The sequence below is a fragment of the Chlamydotis macqueenii genome, chromosome 1 (assembly GCF_036417535.1).
Source record: "Chlamydotis macqueenii isolate bChlMac1 chromosome 1, bChlMac1.mat, whole genome shotgun sequence".
NCBI lineage: Eukaryota > Metazoa > Chordata > Aves > Otidiformes > Otididae > Chlamydotis > Chlamydotis macqueenii.
This window is the reverse complement of record NC_141556.1, coordinates 190,071,736-190,095,811: the sequence shown is the minus strand read 5'-3', so window position 1 is coordinate 190,095,811 and position 24,076 is coordinate 190,071,736. Positions and strand designations below refer to the sequence as shown.

Below are 24,076 nucleotides of genomic sequence, written 5' to 3'. Positions count from 1 at the left end.
TGATTTTAAAAGTTTAACTGTGAATTTTTAAAAATAACAATATAGCTTTTAAAATAAAAGGCACAGTTAAAACCAGCTGCAAGTATGCACTGTTAAAGCTCTTAGTCACGAAGAAAAAAAAAAAATTAGAAAAGAGTGGATGATGTTTCAAAGTTTCAATGAAACCTCCTGCTGATATAACTGTTGCATTTTTATGGATAGGATGCCTATGCTTAAAGACCTCTATGCTCCTAAAAATGACCATTAAAAACATACAGAGTGTCTTAAATAAAAGCAAAGGGAAGGGGAGCTAATAAATAGTATTAAACCTGATGCGGTCCCCAACAAATCCTCCCTTCTAATGGCACAGAGTAGTATTTCGCTATGTGTAAGAGGCAGTGCACTATTCAGATGACATCAGCCTCCTTGAAGCTATGGGAAGTAGCCCCATGCTACTTGCTTGGCTCCACTCCCAATTACTCCCCAAAGCACTTAACAAGTCTGGGATACTTGTATTTTATTCTCATCCTGGTTAGTTCTTTCCTTTTCTTCCAATAGCTGTGCAGGTACCAGCAAAGTGAGGCTCTTTCTGCTTCTGTGATCTTTCCTGGCTAGCCATGGCTAGTCACAAGCCATGTGGTCACCCAGCTTGAAAGCTGAGGGTCCTTCAGAAATATTTGTTCCCCCAGTTTCCTCAAAAATAACACTGCTTTTTTCACTTGATGCATTGGCCTGTTGAGGGCTGTGAATGGAGGTCAGGTTGACTGCTTCTGCTTTTCAGACCAGGCTATGCAATAAGGACAGAGATGGTCAGTTTTGCTGTTTTGTGCAGACTAGAGATTGCTCCATGTCTCTTTCCCCAAGAGAACTTCATGAACAGTAGAAGTTTCTTCTTTCCTCTGCCTCAAAGGAGAGGAAAAGTAAGAAGAGATTTTTCACAAGTACCTTCTCTATTTTGTAGCATTTCTACTCCTGGACAATATCTGGAGCTTTATTATGGTAGGAATGTATTCTTCATTGCCACGGAATAACTAGCTTCTGCTTTCAACTCGATGTTCTGGTTAGTATAAATGGTGATGGATCAGTGATGTGTGAATTTGGATTTTTTTAATATTCTTTTAAAATAATTTGAAAACCAAAAATAGCTTCAATTTTTGCCCAGAATAATGCCCTGCCTGTGCTGTAGTGTTTAACTGAACAAGTCAGTGTCTGAAGAAAAGAAATAAAAATGAGGGATGAAGGAGGGGGAATGGCATTGCATGGGAGGATGGGCATTTACACAACTCCTGTCTTCTTAAGGGAGACAGAGAGAGGCCAAGGTGCAATGGGAGCATGAGAAGGCAGGTGAACAACAAAGAGGAGAAAAGGACAGAAAGGACGTTTGGAGCTCTGGATACAGAGGAGGAGGAAGGGACAGGGTTAGGAAGGCAGTCTTTGGGAGCTTTATAGAAGAAGTGAAGGAATTACCGTAGGAACAGATAGCTCTTGGTATTATTGTTAATGCAGAGAAATGATTTTTGCAGCCTTCCCAGAGCTTTATGGGATTTTTTTAGTCTTGACCTTTGTGCCTTCTTTTTTCATGAGTGAATTCATTGAGGTATTGTATAATATAATCAAGTTACGCATTTCTAAATAAAAAAAAAAGACTTTATTTTAAGTACTTTTGACTTGTAAAATTTAGCAGGTTTTTAAATGCAGTTGATGGTGTTTTGAAAAATACTACTGGCAATTTTTAGCCCAGCACAACTGAAACTTCAGGCTTTCTGGCTGTTACTCACTGCTTTTCACATGTGGAAACAATTGTAGCATCCCAGGCAGCAGCAGTGTTTTTTTTTTAAAAGCCTGTAAATTTTAGTGGCTGCCAACTAAGGGATGCTAATGACAGTTTTCATACATTTTTTTCTATTCCTTCACTTCCTCATCTGTAGACTTTGAAAATCTGTAGTGGTTCCAGTCATAAGAGTAGCTACATTTAAAAATTCAGGGGATTTTTTGTTTCTTACTCAAGAAAATGTAACAAATTTATCTCTGCTTTAAAAAAGCCTTGAAATAGCTTTTCATTATAGGAGATAATGCACTTGTAATCCTAGGAGCCTTTTCAGAAAAGAATGTTTGTGTTATAAGTTTGCTCTCTTTCAAAAAAAATCCATCCCAAACATCTAAAAACATAAATTAAGATTTCAGCATCCTGGCTTATATTTCGTATGCAAAAGAGAAAAATAAATTAGTTAAAGGATGACGTAAGAGAAAGGAAAGGAGATGCTTGGCTTAAAAGCAAAAATGCCTAAATAGGAGTGTCAAGAACTGAGTTATGACAAACCTAAGATTGTAACTGTAGATTTAAAAAAAACCCAACCAAACAACAACAACAACAAAAAAATCCAACCAGAAAGATGCGGGCAAGGATAGCTTCAAGAGGAGTTTTGGTGATAGCAAGAACTTTAATTTCTTGGAACTTGAAACTAGTGTCATAAAATCAGGAAGAAAGAAACAGTTTGGCCAGAACAGAAGATTATGTTCTGAGCAAGATCTTGCTAAGACCTGAGAGTGAGGACCTCTCAGGTCCTTAAATCCTTAGTAAAGGATTTATACAACAGGAGGCACATTGAGGTAACAGAACTGGCTTGGTTTGATTTGCAAATACTAGCTAGGAGACATCTGCAATTCTGCATGTTATGGTGCTTTGATTACCGTCATATAAAGGAGTAATACAAAGGAGTAGTATCAGCAGGGAAATTCTGTGTTGCAGGTGTATACTTCAGTAATTTGCACTGCAGAATCAAGATGTCAAAGAGAAGCTGATTCCATAGACATAAATACCAGACAGGAAATATCATCTAGGTTGGCCTCCCACCCAACAAATCATGTAGAGCTTTTTTCCATGTAGCCTTCTGAATTTAACCATAAGTGTTGGTGTCTGAATAACAAAAAGAGGATATGGAAGTGTTTCCTTGTATAGGTACAGTTTAGGTGATGAGAAATCACCTCAGTCTGTCATCTTAAATATTTATAATCCAAAAACAGCCACCAAAAATCTTGTTTTAAAAGAAATGAGGGAGTGCCTTTAGAAAATACAAAATTTTTGTCAAATTGAGAGGAGTCCTTGTTTCTGAGGTTGTCTATTACATAACAATAGGAAAACTATTTCAGGACAATTATCAGCCATCTACAAATAAAAAAAAAAATCTTGATTGCCCAGCTTTCAAAGCCTTAACTGTTTATGGCATGAATTATTGTATCATGCTATTATACTTCTCACAAAAGTAACTTAGCAGTAAAATATTTTCTGATATGTTGTACTCAGTAACTTAATGATCAAAGAAGGCAACGTTTTCTTTTATAAACATAATACAGATTTGCGAAAATGATGACAGAGCAATGATTTCATTTGGCATGACATCAATGAACACACAAGATTTTCAGTGTATGTTACCAATCTATATGGGACAGGAATTATTACAAACATGAACATAAGAAATACAATAACTCAACTGAAGAAAATAATGGCATGAAATGAGAAGAATAACATTTTCTTTTTGTGAGGGGCAACCTCATTGCTCTCTACAGCTTCCTGAGGAGGGGAAATGGAGAAGGAGGTGCTGATCTCTTCTCCCTAGTATTCAACAACAGGACACGTGGGAATGGTTTGAAGCTGCACCAGGGGAGGTTTAGGCTGGACATCAGGAAGCATTTCTTTACCAGCAGGGTGATCAAACACTGGAACAGGCTTCCTGGAGAGGTGGTTGATGCCCCAAGCCTGTCAGTGTTTAAGAGACATTTGAAGAATACCCTGAATAACAAGCTTTAACTTTTGGTTAGCCCCGAAGTGGTCAAACATTTGGACTAGATGGGCATTGTAGGTCCCTTCCAACTGAACTATTGTATTGTATTGTATTGTATTCTATTCTAATTGAAAGAGGAAAAAAAAAAGAACGTAACTGTAAACAAAAGTATAAATAAATGTATTACTTCCTTCAGTTCCAGCTTATGTTTAGAGTTTTGCACAGCATTGACTCTACAAGAAAAGGGATGCTTCCTGTCTGCCTTGTATTCAGGCAAACAGCAGGGAAGAAAAGGCGGCAAAATTGCCATGGGCTGGGAGCAAAACCCTCAGATTTAAAAATTATCACAACTATAAAAAGAAAATTATTAACTGAGCAGTGTGGCCTGAGGAGCCCCTGTAACAACATAGACCTTGTCAGAGGAATTGAGAGTTAAAGATATTTGCTTTCGAGCATAATAGAGTTTGCTGTAGTTTTTAGTGTAATTTAATGAGAGAACTTCATTATATCAGTGGTAAACTTTGTTCTAGGCGGAGTTGAAAGGATACAAGAAAGAGGAAAAACTATAGAATTTTTTTTTTTCCCTTCTGCTATGGTTAGGAAGGGAGGAGGGCATTTCACTCCTTGACATCAGCCCTTTTCAGTGTAAGGAATTTTTGCATGATTTTCGGGGGAATGGGCAACTGCTAGAGAGGAAAAGGAGCTGTTTGTGCTCAGGCACACAGGAACCTCACATATGCCAGTATGCCTGAAAGAGTAAGGGCCACTCTCAGCTGAACCAGCCCTTGCTGCTTTATATCCATCTTTATGCTGTTTTTGCTTTACCGTCTCTGTTTCTGTTTGTGAGATGTGTTGAATTTATTTTCCATTTGCAGTGTATTTACCAAATGCCTGCTTAAGCTGGCAGAGTGTTTAAAATATTTTTTGTGACATGAGAGGCATATTGGACTAGCAGGGGCAAGAATGGGAGAACTATAAAGGTGAAAGAGAGAAGAACTAGGTATCACAATTAGTAGCTTAATTGGGTAAATGTGAAAGCTAAAAGGCAGCACTCCCTGAGACAAATAAGGTCACCTATGTGAGTCATGCCTGTAAAGAGAATGGGAGGTCTTACCTTTCACATTCTCATTCCTTTCATAGTACTATTTCCTTTCACAGAAGAATGAGGGGTGGACTGACTCTGGAGGAGACTGAAGGTCAGCTCTGAAATACTGGTCTTCTGCTGGGGAGCCACGTAGTTGTGCATTGGATCCAGTGAGAAATCTCCTGTGAAGGGAAGGAGATTAAGGTTACCCCCTCTCCATTGTTCAATTAATAAGGTAGTGACCTGCAGAGAAAATCCATTTCTGTGCCCATCTTTCAGTCCCTTGAGTATCTTGATTAAATAACCGACTGTACTGAAGCCTCCAGACTGGTTGAGTCATTGCTTGTGTTGAAACTACAGCACTTCTTTCCTCCAAACATACAATAATAAAATTAAAATCAATACTCTTAACCTAACTTATCAAAAGTCCTGAAGGTATTAATGCTGTTTAGCAGATGTAGATGCAAATAAAAAAGCAGTATTTCACACCACTCCTACAAAACAATAACATTTTCAAGCTGCTTATGCTACCTACCAGAGGGCTGTCAATCCCATTTACTCTGGAGAAGATGGAGCTTGGAGGCTGTTGGGTGTGGCTGCATGGGTGAGAGATCACAAAAGGGATTCCTCTGTTCACTTGAATGCAAAAATGAAAGAAACTTTCAGGAAAGGCAGGGCTGGATGACTATTGCTGTGGTGCATATTTCACAAATGCCTACAGATTTTGACTCGTCACTGGGCTCAGTCCTCATGCACAAGGGAAAATGGATTTTAGAAAAACCTGAGTGTGGTACACAAGAGGAGCAAACACAGCAGAATTATGGGAATTAACAGTAGAAAGACTGAATATGTAGAAGAGTAATAAAACATAGATAAACGCAGATAATATATATTTTAGAAAGTATAGCTGATTGTGGTAGCAATCAATGAAGATGAATAAAACAAGACTACTTCAAATAAGAATAAAAACATTGTCTTACTATCTGCAATGCAGTCTGATTTTAGGAGTTTCTTTCATCCCTCTGTGATTCAAAGTAAAAGTGCTCATGCTTTTATGTTTCTTGTGTTATGTAGTCGGCAGGCATCTCTCTCAGCAAAGAGGAGTTTGCAAATGAGATGGGCCATTAATGTCTTCCTTGGTGATTTTATCTGCATTTCTAAATAAGTTTTTAGGGAAAAAGTATGTTAAAAATAAACTGCTTCATGGCTTACCCTTTTTGCAAAGGTATGACAAAGAGTAAACAGAGCCTTCACTTCTGTGATATTTCAGATAAGTCAATTCTAGTGTTTTCATTTAGATTAGGACTGTGCTTCTGAAATGAATGTGCTGGTCATCCGTATTTGCATGCTTTCATTCACACTGTGGAGTAGTTTTGGAGTGTGTGACCTGGTTTCAAAGCCACAGAAACAGTGTGCTCCAGGGGTGCAGCTAGAAGAGTTGGTAGAGGTCTGCAGTCGATGCTGGAGCCAGCCTGATGGGAAAACCCTGCAGTGGGCACGGTTTCAGCCATGGGTTCCTGGAGAGGAAGGTGGTGCTCCTCTCTCCTCCCTGGTGTCCAGTGATAGAATGCATGGGAATGGTTCAAAGCTGCATCAGGGGAGGTTTAGACTTGAGATTAGGAAGCATTTCTTTACCGAGAGGGTGGTCAAACACTAGAACAGACTGCCTGGAGAGGTGGTCGATGCCCCATGCCTGTCAGTGTTTAAGAGGCATTTGGACAATGCACTTAATAACAAGCTTTAACTTTTGGTCAGCAGTGACGCAGTTGGACTATATGGTTATTGTAGGTCACTTCAAACTGAAAAAAAAAAAAAATCCTTTTCTGTCCTAAGACCAACTCTTTCACTCTGCAGCTCTGCCTCTGTTGAGTTGCATTGCTTGCTGTTGGAGGCATTGCCTTTGACCACTAAAAATAGTTCTTACACCTAAAGAATCAGATTGAATTATTTAATGGCAGACTTGTGTTTCTTTCAACCAGAATTAAGAAATAAAACCCACATACTTCAGTAGACTGCATAGCAAAGCAAGCAGGTGTATTCAACTATTCATTCCACAGGAAGCTGACACTAAGAACTGATCCTCCAGGTTGCAGAGCAGCATCCCAGCATCCTTGTGAATGTACAGTCTGCCTTTAAGCATAAAAATTGGAATCCAATAATTTACTTCTTTGAGCAAAATACATTGAGGATATTGCCCATTGTATCTAGCATTAGTATCATTCATAAGATTGAATGATTTGCTGTATGGATTTCTTGACCAAAATGTATGTAGACATATAATATAAATCTCTCTATATTATTGTTAAATGGCCAGTATTAAGTGCTATAACGTTGTGTTTTGCTTGATTGCATGAATTAGGATGTGAGAGATTAACTCATTTTAAACTTTCAATTGCCAGCAAGTTTGCAGATATTTTTTCTTTCCTTGTTCTGACCTATAGTTATCAAGTAATAGGCTAAGACCCATTTTATCTTTCTGAAATATATGATCATATCCTAGCAGATGCTCCCTAAAGTATCTGGAGTACAAATATCATTTTATGTGTATTAAAAACAGTAGGGAATCTCAAATCAGCTCACTAAATAGCTTTTCTGCAACGCCTTATTAAGAAAGTGAAAACTAATATAATTGCCATTTTGTTGTTCCAAAAGCATTAAGTTTGGCAGCTGCTGAAGTCCAAGCTTATATTATTTTTACATGGAGGACATCTGAAGGTGAAATGACAATAAACTTTATTTTATTAAAATACTTACTAAATTGGCTAGAATGTGTGTTGAGGAGTGGTGTAGCACTTTGCACACAATACTCAAGATCTGATAGGAGAAGAGGAATTGATTAATTGGAATGAAATTTTAAGACCATTAAATAAATCTAAAGTTTGATGATTTACAGTTCAAGAAAAACTGCGGTGTACAGTTTTCAGATTAATTTCAGATACAGCCAGAGTTCTCTTGTAAACAAATCAATATATTACATTATTATTCACAGATCTGTTCTGTACCTGCTTTTCATTTTGTGTCAAGTGATCTGATAGCAAGCAGCATTAGGAATACCCTTGGGCCAGTCACTTTATCTCTGTATGCTTATGTTTATCTTCCGTGTAAGTTTTGACAAGGTTTTTCTGTCCTTTTTAAGTGTTGTGAACTCTAGAGAGGAATAGCAGCTGTAGCTGTGCAGAGCTGTGGTGCTGTGCAGACTATAGTCTCAGTGCAGGAGTGGAATATTACAGGCATTTGTAAAGAAACACTGTTCAGTTTCTTTAACGCTTCCAAGAGTTGTCAGTTTTACAGATAGTATTTTTGAAAGAAAAGGTTAACATTACTAATCACGGGATGGGGGAGAGATGATTGTCTTCGTAAGTGCAAGCCAGTAAAAATATTAAATATTCCCCGAATATCGAGGTCTTGATTTTGCGTTTGTTCTGGTTATGGAAGGACTTGGCCTTAACTTAAATGTTTTAAAATTACGGGAGCATAAAGTATGTAAGTAAGCATTTACCAGGACATCTTCAGCTGTAAAATAACAGTTGCTTTTGACAGTTATATTTTAAGGGGCCATTCCTCATGGACATTCATGCTGGTTTATTATCATATTCTGCTGTTCTTTCTCTTCCCCCATTACTATCATAAATCTACCTGAACTGAAGGCAAAGCCAGCAAAGTTTATGTGTGCAGAATTTACAGTCAAACAATCAGAATTTGCCAAGACTGGACAACATGAAAGTAAATGTGTAAATTAGAATTGAACTGCACTGGAAAAAAGATTTAATAATTCATTTTAGTGTGCCTCTGAGAGAACAGAAGTATCATTTAAGGGATCACTATAAAGGGTGGGAGAGGAAGATCTGGTTTTTGTTCAGTATTGCTGCCAAATACAATTCACACTCTTATTTCAACACAGAATTCTTTCAAAAATTAAAATTAAATTAACCTTGATAATTATTTGGAAAAAAAAGAAAAATGGAAATTACTTTTCTCAGAATATTATTGACAGATCTGCATTGAAGGATATATGATGTAGTGCCTGATATTGTTGATAACAGTCTTTGTCATTTTGAAAATTAAATTCACCAACAAGTATAATGCCCTTCTCTTCTCCCCACCAGGCAAATCAGTTCTAGAGTACCAAATGTAATAGAAAATACTGCCTTTGGTCTGACTTGAGGTGTATTTTATATTCTTGTATAAAAGGTGTTGGCATGAGTGAAGGTATCTATACAGCATGTAAAGAGATACTATTTGTTATGGTACTTAGCTGCTATATGGATGTGTACAGACATACAAGCATATGCCTACACAAATGCATTGTGTTTGTATAAAATTACTCTATGATTGTAAATTAATTCATCATTAAATGATGTTAATGAAACCCGACGTGCTCACCACTTCCCAAGAACTACTCGGTGCCTTGGAGACTGAAGTCCATTCTGAATTAGTCAACAAGCAAGAAATCACCTGTACTGGGATAATTACAGCATCAAATGCGCTCAGGCTACAATCCATTGAAAGTCCATCAGCTACTTGACTGGACTTTGCATTAAGTTTCTTTTTCAACAAATGTTTGTTTGTGATATTCCATTATATACCTGTCAATCTAGGGCATCAAGAGTGGTAGACATTAGTGACCTGTTAGGAAATCTCTCTCTGACATCTGTTCTTGCATCTATGCTGTGAAGTAGAGGAAAATACAGATTGGCTTGAAGGAATTGTAAAACATATAGATTAAAAGGATTTTTCTGTATCAGGAAATATTTGTTGTACTTCTTGCCATTTTATGTCTGAAAGAAATAACTTAATCTACCAAGATAGTAATATTTTTGGTGTTTTTTCATGTTTTTTGTGTGGTACTGAATGAAAAATTCATAAAGCTCACAAGAAAAATATTAAGGGTCAGTAGTGCAGGGTACAGTATAAATGTAAGTACATAGTGCACAGTGCACTTCAAAATCTGCCAGTTTAGTTTGCTATGAACGCTTTATTCTCAATTTTACAAGGTCAAATAAAATAGTACCTGTCTATCTGAAAAACAAGGAGTGTTCTTTAACAGTATTGCTTTTAAAAGCAGCAATCTTTTTCCAATATTTTTAAGATTATATCTTAAATGTATTTTTATTTGAATGAACTGTTTGAGTAGTGGAAGCATCTCCGTATATGGGCTATATTCTACTCCCTATCAATTTACTCCAGATTTATTCTGAAAGTAAATTTAAGTCTTGAAGAATGCATTGAAATTGCTAAGTTTTCCTTTCAAACCTGTGAAGCTTGAAAGCCCATGAAAAAATACAATAAAATTAAGCATGAAATAAATACTCAGTGAATGTATGCAACTTGGAAAGATTTTTACATTAGTCTGAAGGTGCTTGGCAAGATTTGTTTCTATCTTTTTTTTTTGTTTGTTTTAAGCTACTAATGTTGTTGTTGAAATAGTAATTTTTTTGGTTTTATTATATTTTATATATGAATTTTGTTTCTCAGTTTGCTTTTCTTTCCCCCTATTGAAGATTCCAGAGGCTTATTTTATTAGAGATCCTCATACTTTCCTCCTTACAAAGGACTTTATTAAGGTATATGTGTTCTTTTTAGTGCAGAAAAAAAAAAAAGCTCTCTCCAGACCTGAACTGCATGTCCTCACAGGTTAACATTTTCACATATAACGCCAGTTACTGGAAATGAGAATGGTTAGTTGGTTAACTGAAGCATGCTTGAAGGGAGAAGCAAAGCTTGTCTACAAAATACTAACACTTGGATGAGTCTGCAGCCTGGGAGGAGAGCACCGGGTGAATTTTCTTGACTTTTTTCATGGCTGACTTGGGATATGCCTGCATTGTCACACAGTGTGTTGACCTCTCTTCTTGACGCATATTGCTCATGACAGTCCCTCTCGCTTGCCCGCAGGCCATGGAGGCGCAGATACAGAACTTTGGACAGACGCCATCGCAGTTGCTCATTGAGCCCCATCCACCTCGGAGCTCTGCCATGCACCTGGTGAGACCTAACTGCTGGCCGGGAATGCATTCCCTTTGAACCTGAAGATCCTTTGTAGGTCATAAAGTACCCAGTTAAGCAACACTTCTAATGCCCTCCGTTGCCTATGCAGCTGTATTTTCTCCAGGCAGAAACGGCTGGCAGTGCTCTAGCAGAGCAAGGTGGAGGCTTGAATAGCTTTAGCTTCCTCTAGTCCTGGCTTTTCCTGTCTAATATTGTATAAAAAGGCCCTATCTTCATAAATATACACTTGACAAATACATATTTACATTCTTATTTCTGCAAGTAGTGGGAATGACTGCAGGCTTTTCTCAGAGTGAGCGTGTTGGTTTGTTTTAAAGGGCGCATTGTTAGGGGCTGGTTTATGAACAATGCCTCCTTGACAAAAATGAAGTATTGGAGTTCAAATCTTACTGGAATCCTCCCACCTGTTCCCCTGGAAGAATACAATATATATTTCAAATTTCAACTGGAACTCCAAAATTCATTCCCAGTGCATTCTTCTCTGTACTTCTTGCAAAGAATTATATGAAATAGCCAGACTGAAGGAGACAGATCTCTGTGCCTCTCAGTGCCTTTGATTGAATGCTTACAGCTGGGTATTTTCTTTTAAGTGTAGGAAATTGACAGTAATACATGCAACGGTTTCAATCATTTTATCTGTCTACAAGGAAATCACTCTATCTAGTTGTACACTGTGAAAGTGGGAATTGATCTGGAAGTGTTAGTTGCATTATTTTAAGTAAAGTGTAAATGTCAAACATATATAATATTTATTTTATATTCTGAAGGTAAGGATAATATATTTTAAATAATAATTTAAAGTGATAAGTAGAATGGATTATTTGAACTTCTAGAAAGAATTCTATTTGTCATAACAGTAGTTAAAAAAAAATCATTAAAAGCAGTACTTAATAGCAGTATTATTGTCCATGTACAAAAAAAATGGTGTCACTTGTAGAATCATCAAACAGGTTTATAATTATTTATAGACCTTCTATTAAGTATATACTTTACATAGAATTAAATTGTCTATGTTTGGAAGTGCTGTATTTCATATAAAGAATTCATTAGGAAAAATTAAATATCTGTGATTTTTTGAGTCACTCTTAAAATTTCTTTTTTCAACCATTGTAGTTTATAGCATTTATATTTATGACGTATTAATTGATTAACTGTTTTATTTCACTCATATCACTATTGTATGAATATTAACTGCTGTATAATTTTACATTTTACTGTATATTAATTAATGCTAATGGTCATTTTGCACCCTGTAACGATAACCCTTACCATACCTATTCTCTACTTGTCCTCTTGTAATGATCCAATAATAGCTTCTGATCTTGCTCTCCTCCATCACTAGAGTAGATGTGCAGGTAGCATTGTTTTCCCTGTATGTGCACATGCTTTGCCTGCTCTTTTTTAACCTCGTTTTCCCTCAGACCTCCTCACTAATTGTGTTATCCCTTCTGTTTTCTTCTGCTCTCTTCTCCTTTCTACTCAACAGTGTTTCCTTCCACAGAGCCCCCTCATGTTTAAAGATCAGATGCAGCAGGATGTCATCATGGTGCTGAAGTTCCCATCAAATTCCCCCGTCACACACGTGGCGGCCAACACACTGCCCCACCTGACCATTCCTGCCGTGGTGACCGTCACCTGCAGCAGGCTGTTTGCAGTCAATCGGTGGCACAACACAGTAGGTATGTTCTCACGAGCACATTTCTTTCAAATTTGAAGACCTTAGCAGTGAAGCTTTAATTTTGAGTGCAATTTAGCTAGATGTGAGTTAATCTCCCTCACCTGCCTATGCACAAAAAATTACTGTTTTTTTCCTGGTTTATGTCAAGCAATCAAAGCTTGTGTTTTCTCTCGTGTCATTCCTAGAAACACTCTCCCCAACAGCAGCACATCACCATGGCAGCCAATCGATTTGTGGTTACATCAGGATCAGCCTTTGATATAATGCTTTTCAGGAGAGTGCTGCTGTTCTTGACATAGCCAATATTAATATGTCCCAGGTTTCAGGAATACATACTAGTGTGCTGGAGAGCATACATCTCTGTCTGCTGCTTGAGAGAGATTTCAGGTCTGTCCAGGAGCTTGTCATAAGCCTTCCCCTGGGTAACGATTAGATAGTGTGGAACCCTCAGCAAGCCTAAGCAGCTGGACTCTGAACTATTCTGAAAAGCTTCCTCATTCCCTCCCAAAAGTCCATCCAACAATGTCATCGCAAATTTCCTTTCCGGCCCCTCTGCCCTCCTCTCCATATTGCCACTAGGACGTACCTGGATACATAGGTGCTGAGATTGTTCCAGGCATTGCTAAATAGGTGGTGGGGCCCTGAGGTACATGAGGTACTGCCCTACTTAGAAATGAACAGGTTTCATTTTCTAAGGTAGCTTCCTGCTGTGATAGCCCTTACGCTGCAATATTTGGAGACTTTTGAAAGTTTCTTGCCACCTGGGAAACACAAGAAGGTACCTCGTACTTGAGAGTGTGAGAGCTGGCTCAGGAACTTAGTAGAGACTAGGCAAAAAAAAAAGAAAAATCCTGCAGTCTACGCAAGGGAGAAACCTCTGGACAGAAGTAGGTCCTCCTGGAGAGGGATTTATGATATTTAGGCTAGATGTCTACCTCCAGTAGGCATAAAGGGATTCTAGATTACCTAGGGATTTCACTGTCTTAAATGTAAACATCTCCTCAGTGAATAATTCAAGTCAAGTGAAATAGATCCCACCTCTTATGGCCAAAGACTGGTGTTACGAGCAATTATTAGAGGAACAAATGGAAATTCCCTTATAGGCATTAAAGGAACTGCCAAAGCAAGTAAAGTTAATATAATTCTGAATTCTTGAATAGTAACATAACATTTAATACTACTTTTATTCTGAACATTTAAATAATGTTAGCATTAATATTCAATTTTGCATGTATTCAGAATGTACCTGTTCTCTGTTTACAAAGTTTGTGTGGTGGTTTAGAGAATACGACAGGAACAGAACAGGATATCTGATTGCCTTTCACAAATCTTTGCATTTATGACACTCCAGGTTGAACTGCATTAGATATAACAATGTTTTGCCTGTTTCTTTAACATGAAAGGGAAACATTTAGAGGAAAAAAAAAAAAGAAACATTTTAAAAAAATGTTTTTTGACAGTATTTTCTGTGGAAGACCCCAATGTCAGAAGTGATTCAGAGATGCAGAAACTGTCCCTTGGTATTTTAATACTCTTTTGACTAACATTGGCTGACTAATTCCTGATTAGTTCTCCTGGATTTTTCAGGGATGCTGCCCAAGTGCCCTCTACCCATTTTCAGTCAGTCTCCTCCATTTCAGGAGGCTTGAGTACTTGACCTTTTACCCTTTTTTTTTTCAGTTACATTCTGCCATGTCTTTTATTTTGCAACAGGCTAATCCAGGACAGAGTATCGATTTCGACTATTACCATAATATTATTTTAATAAATCGCAACTCTAGTATAAAGTTCATCTACAGAAATGTATACACAGCCCACTTTTACTGCTGTGGGATGCATGTGGAACTTTAGAGTTTATACACAGTAGAAAGCATTTACATAGCTGTCTCACAATAGAAGCAAATTAATCTAATTTAATACCACTTGGTAATAATTTAATAATATTTAGTTTTGAAAGGAGAGAGAGAAAGGAGGGAAGGAGAAGTTCTCAGAGCATTGTTTTTCAGAAGATGGCAGGGCCAGATCCTGTTTTCTTTTACCTCCTCCAGTTGTCTATTGCAGTAGTAGAAAATGGAGCTTATTCTTCAGAATTCCTCCTCTTATGGAGGATATTCTTGTGCAACATGGCAGTTCCTGACAAAAATTGTGTTTTCAGTAGTGACTATTATCATTTATACACTAGGGAATGTGCTCAGAAGAGCCAAAGCAATGCAATCTGTGCATGAGGGCAGATACACTAAATATGCAGCCCTCAATGCACATTTGAACAGCTTAAGGACTACTCAGGATAGAACTAATAGGAATAATTGTGTCAAATTTACTGTAGCCCACAATTTCCCAGCTAAAAATTCTAGATAAACCCATGAAAAGGTCCAAGATTCTGTCACATACAGGATTCCATATGTAAGAAACTCATAGTAATGTTTAATCCAATTATTTTTCTTTTCTGTGTAAGATCTTACTCAGTGCTCAAATGTAAAAAAAAAAATCACACTATTTTAAAAGAGTTATTTAATGAATGTTTGTGGCTGCAGAAATCATTATGAAATTGGCACTCATTAATTTATAGTTACTATTACATAACTGAAAATTAACAAATGTGTATTTGTGTAGCACAGAGGAAGGAATCTTAAAAGATTCATAGAACAAGTAATAGTAAGAAGTTACTTTTTTGTATGTTAACAATCCAATAATGCAGCTTTAAACCTAGAAAAATCATGTAAAAAATTTAGACAACAAAGTTCCTGTGTGTTTTGTTCTTCTTACGTGTGTAGGCCTTCGGGGAGCCCCAGGATATTCTTTGGATCAAGCCCATCATCTTCCAATCGAAATGGATCCATTGATTGGTATGTCAAGATTATAATGTAGCGATATATTTGAAAAGGACATTTTCTAGAATTATTGATTAAGCTATATTTGTATATTATGCTTCATTTAACACGGCAGATAGGAAAATATTTATTCTTGTCAGTCCTGGAGAACTAAAAGCGTTAGCTATTGATGCTGAATGAATTACACGAGTGCTATTTGTTATTAGCATCACCAGCAATTGGTATTTAAGAAACAACCAATTAAGTTAGTTACATTGTCAGCCCATATCTATAATGCTGTTCTCTTATCAGGTCACATTAGTAAAATAAAATGTGAGAGTCTGGTAGAGTTCACGTATTTTCATTTCTTACAGCCAGCATTGTGTGTATCAGTGCAGATGCAGATCTATTTCTTTTCATTCAATTTATGATTTTGATTATTTTAGTGGGCATTACTAAATTAATAGAGAAAAGATTGGGTTTTAAATTGATGCATGATTATATTTTTTAAATTCAAAAATATTTGAGAAAGTGAAGTATTTTGAGAAATAGCATCTGCTAAAACTGTTAGAGAGATTGCAGGACTTGTATTCCTAATGGCCATTATTTCTGTTTAATTGCAACTATTTGCTTTGTAGTTGGTTGTTTATTTTTTTTTTTTGCAGTAGGCATATTTTTGAGACAGAAATTGGGGATAGGGAAGGTTCTTAAAGACAATTTTGCAGCACTGGTGAGAAAAAAAAATGAATTTTTAAACATCTGCAGATGAAAAGTTCCTTTTTGTCTGTGTCAATATTCAAGGTTGAAAGATTTATATAGAAGTAGCTCAGGAGAGTTAGCTTTCTCATTCGGTATGCTTCATTTGCTCATATAATGACAAAGGTTTTTTCTTCAGATTTTCCTCTAAAAATCTAGGGCACAACTATTGTGCCTACCTGTTCTGGAAATTTAAGTCATTTGTTATTCATTATTTTTCAGCAGATAGATATAAAGGGTCTCGTAATTTAAATATGTGTTCTTGGAAGGTATATAAACATGGTATTAACTTTTAAAAGCTAATTGAAAATAGGGATTTTTCTGATTGAGTCTCTTATTTCATGCAGTTGTGAGCAATTTAAGTAGAATAACAAAAAAAATAGAGACAAAAGAAATTTCAGAATATCATCTGCATTAGAAACATGTCTCTCAGAGTTAGTTTTATCTCACCTAACTTCAATTAGCTGAAGTTGGTTGTCAAGATTCCCTCCATAGCTACTGTAGAAATAGAAACCATCCTCTGGAATTGTCTAGCGCTTGGACAGCTATTACAACGTGAGATGACTTGCCATGTGAAGCGATGTCTCTCTCTCCAGTGAGTACAGAGCGAGCGTAGATAATTAACTTAGATTCTATACTGATTTTTTAGGAAGTTAATGTAAGGTGAGAGGGAGCACACCTTTATTGTATTGCCAGATCCTGTCTATTGTGTCACAGGAAGTAAAGCCCACATTAGCTGTTTACTCCTAGTCCTTCCTAACAGCTCTGTTGACAGTCGATGTGGTGGGATTCTGCACAAACCATTCTTTTTCCCTCTGTCCGGGGGAATTTCTGGGTGGAATAGGTGATAAGACACGGTTGAAAGAGCACATTAGATTTGAATATCTTAATTCGTTGAATCCTTACGTCTTTTATCCGGTTAAGCATCTGCAGGTATGGGGGATGTCAGGGTCACACAATACAAGCTGGGATATTTTCTGTAGGAGAGGTACCAACCACCAAGAACTGACTTTCTGCAGTACTGTTAACATTGACTTTGTATTTTAAATGAACTTCCATCACTTTCCCCTAGTTCAATTTGGTTTTGGAGAGTACTTCAGTAGAGCACTTAAAATATTACCCCATATTATGCAGTGCGTCAGGCAGTTTATAAGAAATCGTCATCTCCTGTAAAATCTTTTGTCTTATTCAAAGGGAAACCAGAAATCTCACAATAATTTTGTGTTTCTGACACCCATATAGACAGCTCTAAATGTTCATATTCAAAATGCTTACTCAACAACAAATTCACAGTTCATTGAAAGTTAAATGTATTCATTTTCTCCTGTAAGTGGATGACAGGAAGGTGTTGGAATGGCTTACTTGTAAAATGTGTTTTGCATTTCGTTACAGCCAATAACTCTGGTGTGAACAAACGGCAGATCACAGACCTTGTGGATCAGAGCATCCAGATCAATGCACATTGCTTCGTGGTCACAGCAGATAATCGCTACATTCTTATCTGTGGTTTCTGGGACAAGAGCTTTCGAGTTTATTCGACAGAAACAGGTGACCCTAAATACAACTATTTAGGTCACAAAGTGGATGGTTGTCTTAATACTACCCCTTGGTAAATGATAAAGGGCAGTTTATAAAATCCTTCATTATTGTTTGAGCATAATATACTTTGAGCTTAAGATACTTTTTTTTTTTTTTAAAGATAAAGGATGTAAAAGGAAACAGAAGGGCATGCAATTTTGTTAGTGGTAAATTTTGAAAATCATAGTTACATTCATATCAAAAGGATCAGCCAAAAATTTTGTTCCAATATTTACATGGCTGTATTGTTTCTACCCCTGTTTATTTCATGTAATAATGAAGTAGGTTGCATAGGCTGCAGCCGGGAACCAACATTTTGTTTCTTTGTCTGATTGCTCAGCCTAATATAATTCACATATTGCTAAAAACTGATTACAATAATAGAAAGAAGGAGGTGATGATCATAGTAAACCGTAGTTTGACATTAACATAGAACAAATATACATTTTAAATAGAATAATGTAGCACCATTATGGAAAAGTTCATGTGCTGTCTTATGCCTATCATTCATTAAACTCACAAATACTGTTCTAACACCATTGCTTAAATTCTGATGGAGCAGTAACTCCACTTAATATTCAGTGACTGCAGCACTGACTTGATTTTCAGAGATAAGAGTTAGGCTATGGATTAACACAGAGCACAGCCCTCAATAGGAAGATAAAAAGAGAGAAAAAAAGTTTTATCTTTGTGATTTTTTTAATCTTGTTGTAGCATGTAGTGCACTCTAATCAAGGGACAAGAGGCAAAAATTCCATTTGAACTGAATATTTGTTAATGAATTAGTTAACGATTTCTAGATGCTGCAAGTACTTAAAAACCATGCCTTTGTATCACTTTGCACTCCTACCAGGAAAATTAACTCAGATTGTGTTTGGCCACTGGGATGTCGTGACTTGCCTTGCCAGATCAGAGTCCTATATTGGTGGTGATTGCTACATCGTGTCTGGGTCTCGTGACGCTACATTGCTCCTTTGGTACTGGAGTGGCCGGCATCATATTATAGGTGACAATCCAAATAGCAGTAAGTATCCTGTAAAAAACCACCTTCCTGAGAGGTCCTCTGTCACATCTATTCATTTTTAGCATTCCTTCTGTGAGCTTCAGAAGGTGTTACCAAATGTATGGATTACTTCACTTACAGGTTGAAAGTTGGTATTAGAAGAGCTCAGCAATTCATTGAGTACTAGCCAAAATAGTGTTTAAACAGTCTGTGCGTGGTAACAGATAATAGTATGAGAGCAATTCTTAAATTCATAATTGCCTGTATCACTTATAGCATCATGTCATCATAAACTAGAACAAGATGGTTATGGCCTTTAAGTGACAAGATGTGTATCTCTGTGTTTTGACTTTCCTTTCCCTAGCAATATTTTTTTTGGCATTTTAACTTACTCCTTTTGTGCTACAGCATGATATATCAGCTGCTTGCCTTTTCAAAAAAGGGATGTCTCACATGCCATGGAATTAAATGAGTCTCTTTGAGAAAGGTCTTTCTATAGCAAGCAAACCTTTGGAGAAGCAATGTGACTGAATAAAAATAGAAAAAGATTAAATGTCAGGAAGAGTTTACATTTCATTTACAGGGGACTAACTCTCAGTGCTTTGCAGAGTGAAGGGGACACAATTATAATATTAATTTATATAAGGGGGCACTTACAGTGCACTACTGATTTACAAGGTCCCTTCACCCATGCCAGAAATGTGACCACAGAGCAACTTTTATCTATATACTATAGTTGTTTTACACAACACTAAATCAGTTTCATTTAAAGCAGTTTCTGAATTCTGAAGATTATTTTCAGCACAAGGATATTGCCTCTTTAGATAAATATAGAAGAATCCATCACTATCAGTTTTGATCTCTGGTTCAAGTACTGCCTGGAGGCAGTTGTAGACCTGTCAGTTGTGGACATCTAAGTGAAAGTATTTCTTCAACTGAATGTCTGGTAGAAAAGTGCTTTATTTGTTATGAAGTAAATATTTTGTTAATTTCACAGCAGCAGATTTTTTATTGTGTTTTAATTTTCTTCTATTTGTCTGTAGGCAAAGCAAAGGGGAGACAGATAAAAGCTTAACTTTCTCAACTAACTTTCTTTTGTTTTTATAACAGAGAGAGAGAAGGGGGGGGGGGATAAAATTGTGTTTCCATAACAAATTTCTCTAATTTTTATGTATGTTCCAGGGCTTTTTTTTAGCATTTAATTCTCAGATAGGAAGAAATTCACTCTGAAAAGGAATTTCATGTCAGGGCAGTCTGTTTAGCTTGATGCCATTTTGCTTCTTTGAATGCCTGCATGATTCCTATCAAGTATTAGTAACTTCTATGCTAAGAGTCAGAAAAAAAAGTAAGAGTTTACCCTTTTCACTGAATTAAAAAGGTAAGACTTTTCATTTACTTCCTTTGATTATGTGAGGTTTCGACATCCTTTCTATTAGCATCTCCTGACTGGCCGATACAAACTGCTCCACTTCTTTTGCAGATAAATTTATTTTTGTTCTGATACCTTTTTTTTTATCATGAACGTATCTGAATGCAAGAAGATGGTACTTTCTGGAATCTCAGGTTTAATATCTTAGCTGTGTGACTTTGGAAGTATTTGCCTTGGAGAACTTTAATTTTATGAAAAGAAAGGATATCAGTCAGCTGACAGAAGTCAATTAATAGAAAAAACAATTTTATGGTTTGTTCTGTATCTCTGCCTTTATATGGATAAGCCACTGCTTTGCAGAAGAAAAGGCCTTATAGTCAGGTTAATGGGAGACTGCTGCAGATAGTCATGTCCAGGCAAATGTAATCTCACAGGTACAGGTAGCAGCACCCAAGAAGATTAGATAGCTAAATTCGCTGTGCTAGCTTCCAAATATATTGATCATATTTCTTACTACTCATGTCGAAGACATATTGAAGACTCACGTTGAAGAAGAGTGATGTGATCACTATTACTGCTATCTCTATTCATTGGATTAAAGTTAACATGGATATGTTAATGATGTACTAGTACTGTACTATCACCAGAACTTCATGTGTTGTAAACATGTCCTTATTAACAGCTACTTTGACTTTTCAGGAACACACATCAGTAAGGGTAGATCACATGAGTGATTATACACCTGAAGGACCTACTTCGCATCTTTCTGATGAAGTAATGACTACTAGATTCTGTTCCCTACCATAAACAGATATAACAGCTTGTTTTATGACTGATTTCCTGTGTACTAATTTTCAAGAGTGAAACATTCTCAACAATCCTAATGAAAACACATTTGAAGTTTTATGTAGTTCAGGCCACTGAAGTAGGAAAGAAATATTTCCCAATCTACTCCTCTAGACTTATTGGTAGAAGATTAGAATTTACCTTGTAGGAAAAACGAAAGTGAGATGTTCACTGTAGGTCAAATCCAATTAGTTAACATCTTTGGAATGAATTTCCAGAACGATGTAGATGGTATTTTCAGGGAAAAAAAAAAAGGGGGATTATTTTTTTAAAAGCTGTCATCTGGAGACACAGATAAGGTATTTTATATTACAGACTGTAAGAAGGTGAAGAATTCAAAGAAAAATGTCAGGTATAGTAATTATCTGGGTTAGATGCTTGACTTTATAATGATCTTTTAAGCTGAAAGACAGATAATTATCAATTTCAACTTCAATGCATGCAATTACCAAAAGGAACTTTAGTTGTTTCAAAAAATGTTAAGAGGCAGAAAAAAACAAGCCCCTAGTCCTAAATAGTTTATGTAGTTCAATATTTGTGTGGAAAAATGTTGATACCATTTCATTAGAAAACATAGCAATCACAATCCTTTATTGTGAAATACTCTGGGGCAAAAATTGTCAGAACAAATGCCTTACCAATTCTGCTAAAATTCCATATTCCAGAATCCATGAGTTAGACAAAATCTTTACTAAACAACACAACCTAATCCGTTGGACTTGTGTAGATCCTTCTGCTGAAATATCTGTGCGGGCATGTGCTCAGAGGATGAGTTCAGCTGCCAGGAAATGCAGAACCATCTCTGGTTTAAAGAGGAGAATGGAGAAAAATTGTGTTTTGGATAAGATTCTTGCAAGTGGCTGCTCCAGCTCAGTAGTTGAAAACTTACCTAGAAGATCATAGTGAGCTTCATTTTATAATTTTAAAATAATTTTTTCAATCAATGTGTTTATTATCATTTTTATTCTACAATAAGTATCAAAAAGGAGTTTATGGTTCAGTTTGCACTTGTCACAATGTCTTGACATTTCTCATAATTGCTGTGAGAAGACTGAAATTTTACCAGGTCTTACATACAATATTTTCTATGGAGTAGCTTTCAAAAATAGCTTGCAAAAAGCCTTCTGGTTAGAATGTTTGTCCAGGAAGTGGGAGACTAAGTTCTTGGCCACCAGAGACTCGGGGAATTCAAATCCATGTTCCCACAAGCATATATTGATGCTCAGGCTATAAGTTAATGTGGGAGGGGCCCCCTCTGGACCTCCAGCTTTGTTGGAAAGCAACATTCTTTTATCTGTTCTTGTTTATGGATCCTGTGTGATCTGATGATTGGATAAAAATAGAGATAAATCAAGAAATCAAGAACCAAAACTGCACACGTTCAATAGCAGTATGTATGGCAAATCGTCTCCTTACTTCTACTTTCTCTAGTCCAACAAAAAGTGGTTTCATGGCTATGCAATGGCTAAGCTTCAATAGCAGTGACAGAAACTGGCCTTTTCCAGCCTAGACTAGAGGCTGATGCCTGGGGATGCCCCTAGAAAGTGGGAGATATGGCATGAATTCCTTTAGGCTGAAGGGAAGTTGAATGCAGGTTTTTGTGTTTTTATGTGAGTCTCCCCTTATTTCGTTATCCTTGCTTATATAAGTATCACGTTTGGGAAAAACACTCAATTGAATGAAGCTTAGTCATCTTGCCGGGGTCAGATACCTACTTTCTAAGCCAAAATTGCCCATCTGAAATAGGTAATCTGAATCTGCACCTTACTAAGTTGATGACCACATTATATAAATCTGCTGCAGTTGAGAAAACAGTGAAAGTAATCTGTTTTCTCTTAGGAAGACATGACACATGCAAAATACATAGTTTGCTTATTTTAATTCTTTGAAGTGATCTGGCAAATATAAATCTTTGCAGTTCTAAGAAACTGAATAGAGAAATTATTGTGATGGAGTGTGACAATTTGGGGTTTGATTTTTTTTCTCTTATTATATATAGGGATTTGTTTTAGCTGAGCACTTATTTGTATACAGATTTCTTCTCACATAGCAACTGTATTAGTCATCACAAGAAGGAGAAAAGGTAGTACATGATATGCCCTGGAGTTCAACCTGTATCGTTATAGTTGTTTTATTTTTATATTTTATGACTGCTTTATTGAATGTTGCTTTCAAACAAGTGACTTTGAAAATGAGAATTATCTCTGAGTCTTTGAACAGATACCAAAGTAGATGATAGAATTGCAAAAAAGTGAGGGACAGATGCTTTCATCTGAAACAGACACAAATTCAGAAACTAATTTGGAAGTGATAAAAATTAATTTGCACACTTTAATTGGAATCAGACGCCTGCATGAAAGAAAGGAAGGGTAGGCAGCTTGTGCTAAAAGCTGATTGAATTTTTTGTCAGGTAAGTATGTTGGACTTGGCCACTTATCCTCTTGAGCCTCTCTACGCAATATATTACATTCAACCTCTGACTGGTGTTCTTTAAAAGGATCAATGCTATTCCTGTTTTGTCCCTAGAGCCTGAAATTTCATTGATCTTGGGACTTGACATTTCTCATTACCTATTGTAGCTTCCAAGAGGATGGTCACAAGAGGTGCGAGATTTAACCCTGTTTTTTTCTAATGGGAACTGTGCTGACCATTAGAAAATATTGTGTTTATCAGCCCAGCACTGGGTTTGTTTAGAATTATAACATAATCCTCAGAGGTGCTAACCTTATCCCAGTGAGTGTACTCTGTATATACTTGAAAAGGAGGGTAAGCGCCACCATAAAAGATCTTTGTCAAGTTAACCTGCACTTTTTTTTAAGTCTGTCATGAAGTATACTTTTACTTGTTCCTTGCAGGTAACATATTTTTGAAACAATTTAAAATTTTGAACATCACAGGTTTTACAAGTTTGTATCTTGAAAGAGTAGTTATTCTGAACTCAGAATATTCACTTATTCTTTTATATTCCTCTGCATTTTAATAGCCTAGAACACGCCATAGTTTAACCTTGAAAGGGCAGCAGTTTAACAATAGCCACCAGTGTCTTCTGTACCAAGTCAACTGGATGGCTGTCTGAAGGTCCTGGGCACACTGGCATACACACATTGGCATACACACAATCTGCTTTGCATGTTGAAATGAGCTATTACAGTACTTGTACTTATATGTTTGTACAATTTAGG

The 24,076-nt window shown here is 36.6% G+C and overlaps 1 protein-coding gene across 2 annotated transcripts in view; it reads left to right on the top strand.

Annotated features, from left to right (window-relative positions):
* NBEA (neurobeachin) overlaps positions 1-24,076 on the top strand; it is a 509,094-nt gene that overhangs the window by 471,468 nt on the left and 13,550 nt on the right. Inside the window, exons 49-54 of one of the 2 annotated variants that reach the window (XM_086771979.1) lie at positions 10,347-10,409; positions 10,741-10,830; positions 12,356-12,533; positions 15,307-15,378; positions 17,491-17,646; positions 18,530-18,700. In XM_086771979.1, the coding sequence (XP_086628105.1) occupies positions 10,347-10,409; positions 10,741-10,830; positions 12,356-12,533; positions 15,307-15,378; positions 17,491-17,646; positions 18,530-18,700 (730 nt within the window). Of the gene's footprint in view, positions 1-10,346; positions 10,410-10,740; positions 10,831-12,340; positions 12,534-15,306; positions 15,379-17,490; positions 17,647-18,529; positions 18,701-24,076 lie in introns of both variants that reach the window. The other variant, XM_086771978.1, reaches the window with a different exon arrangement.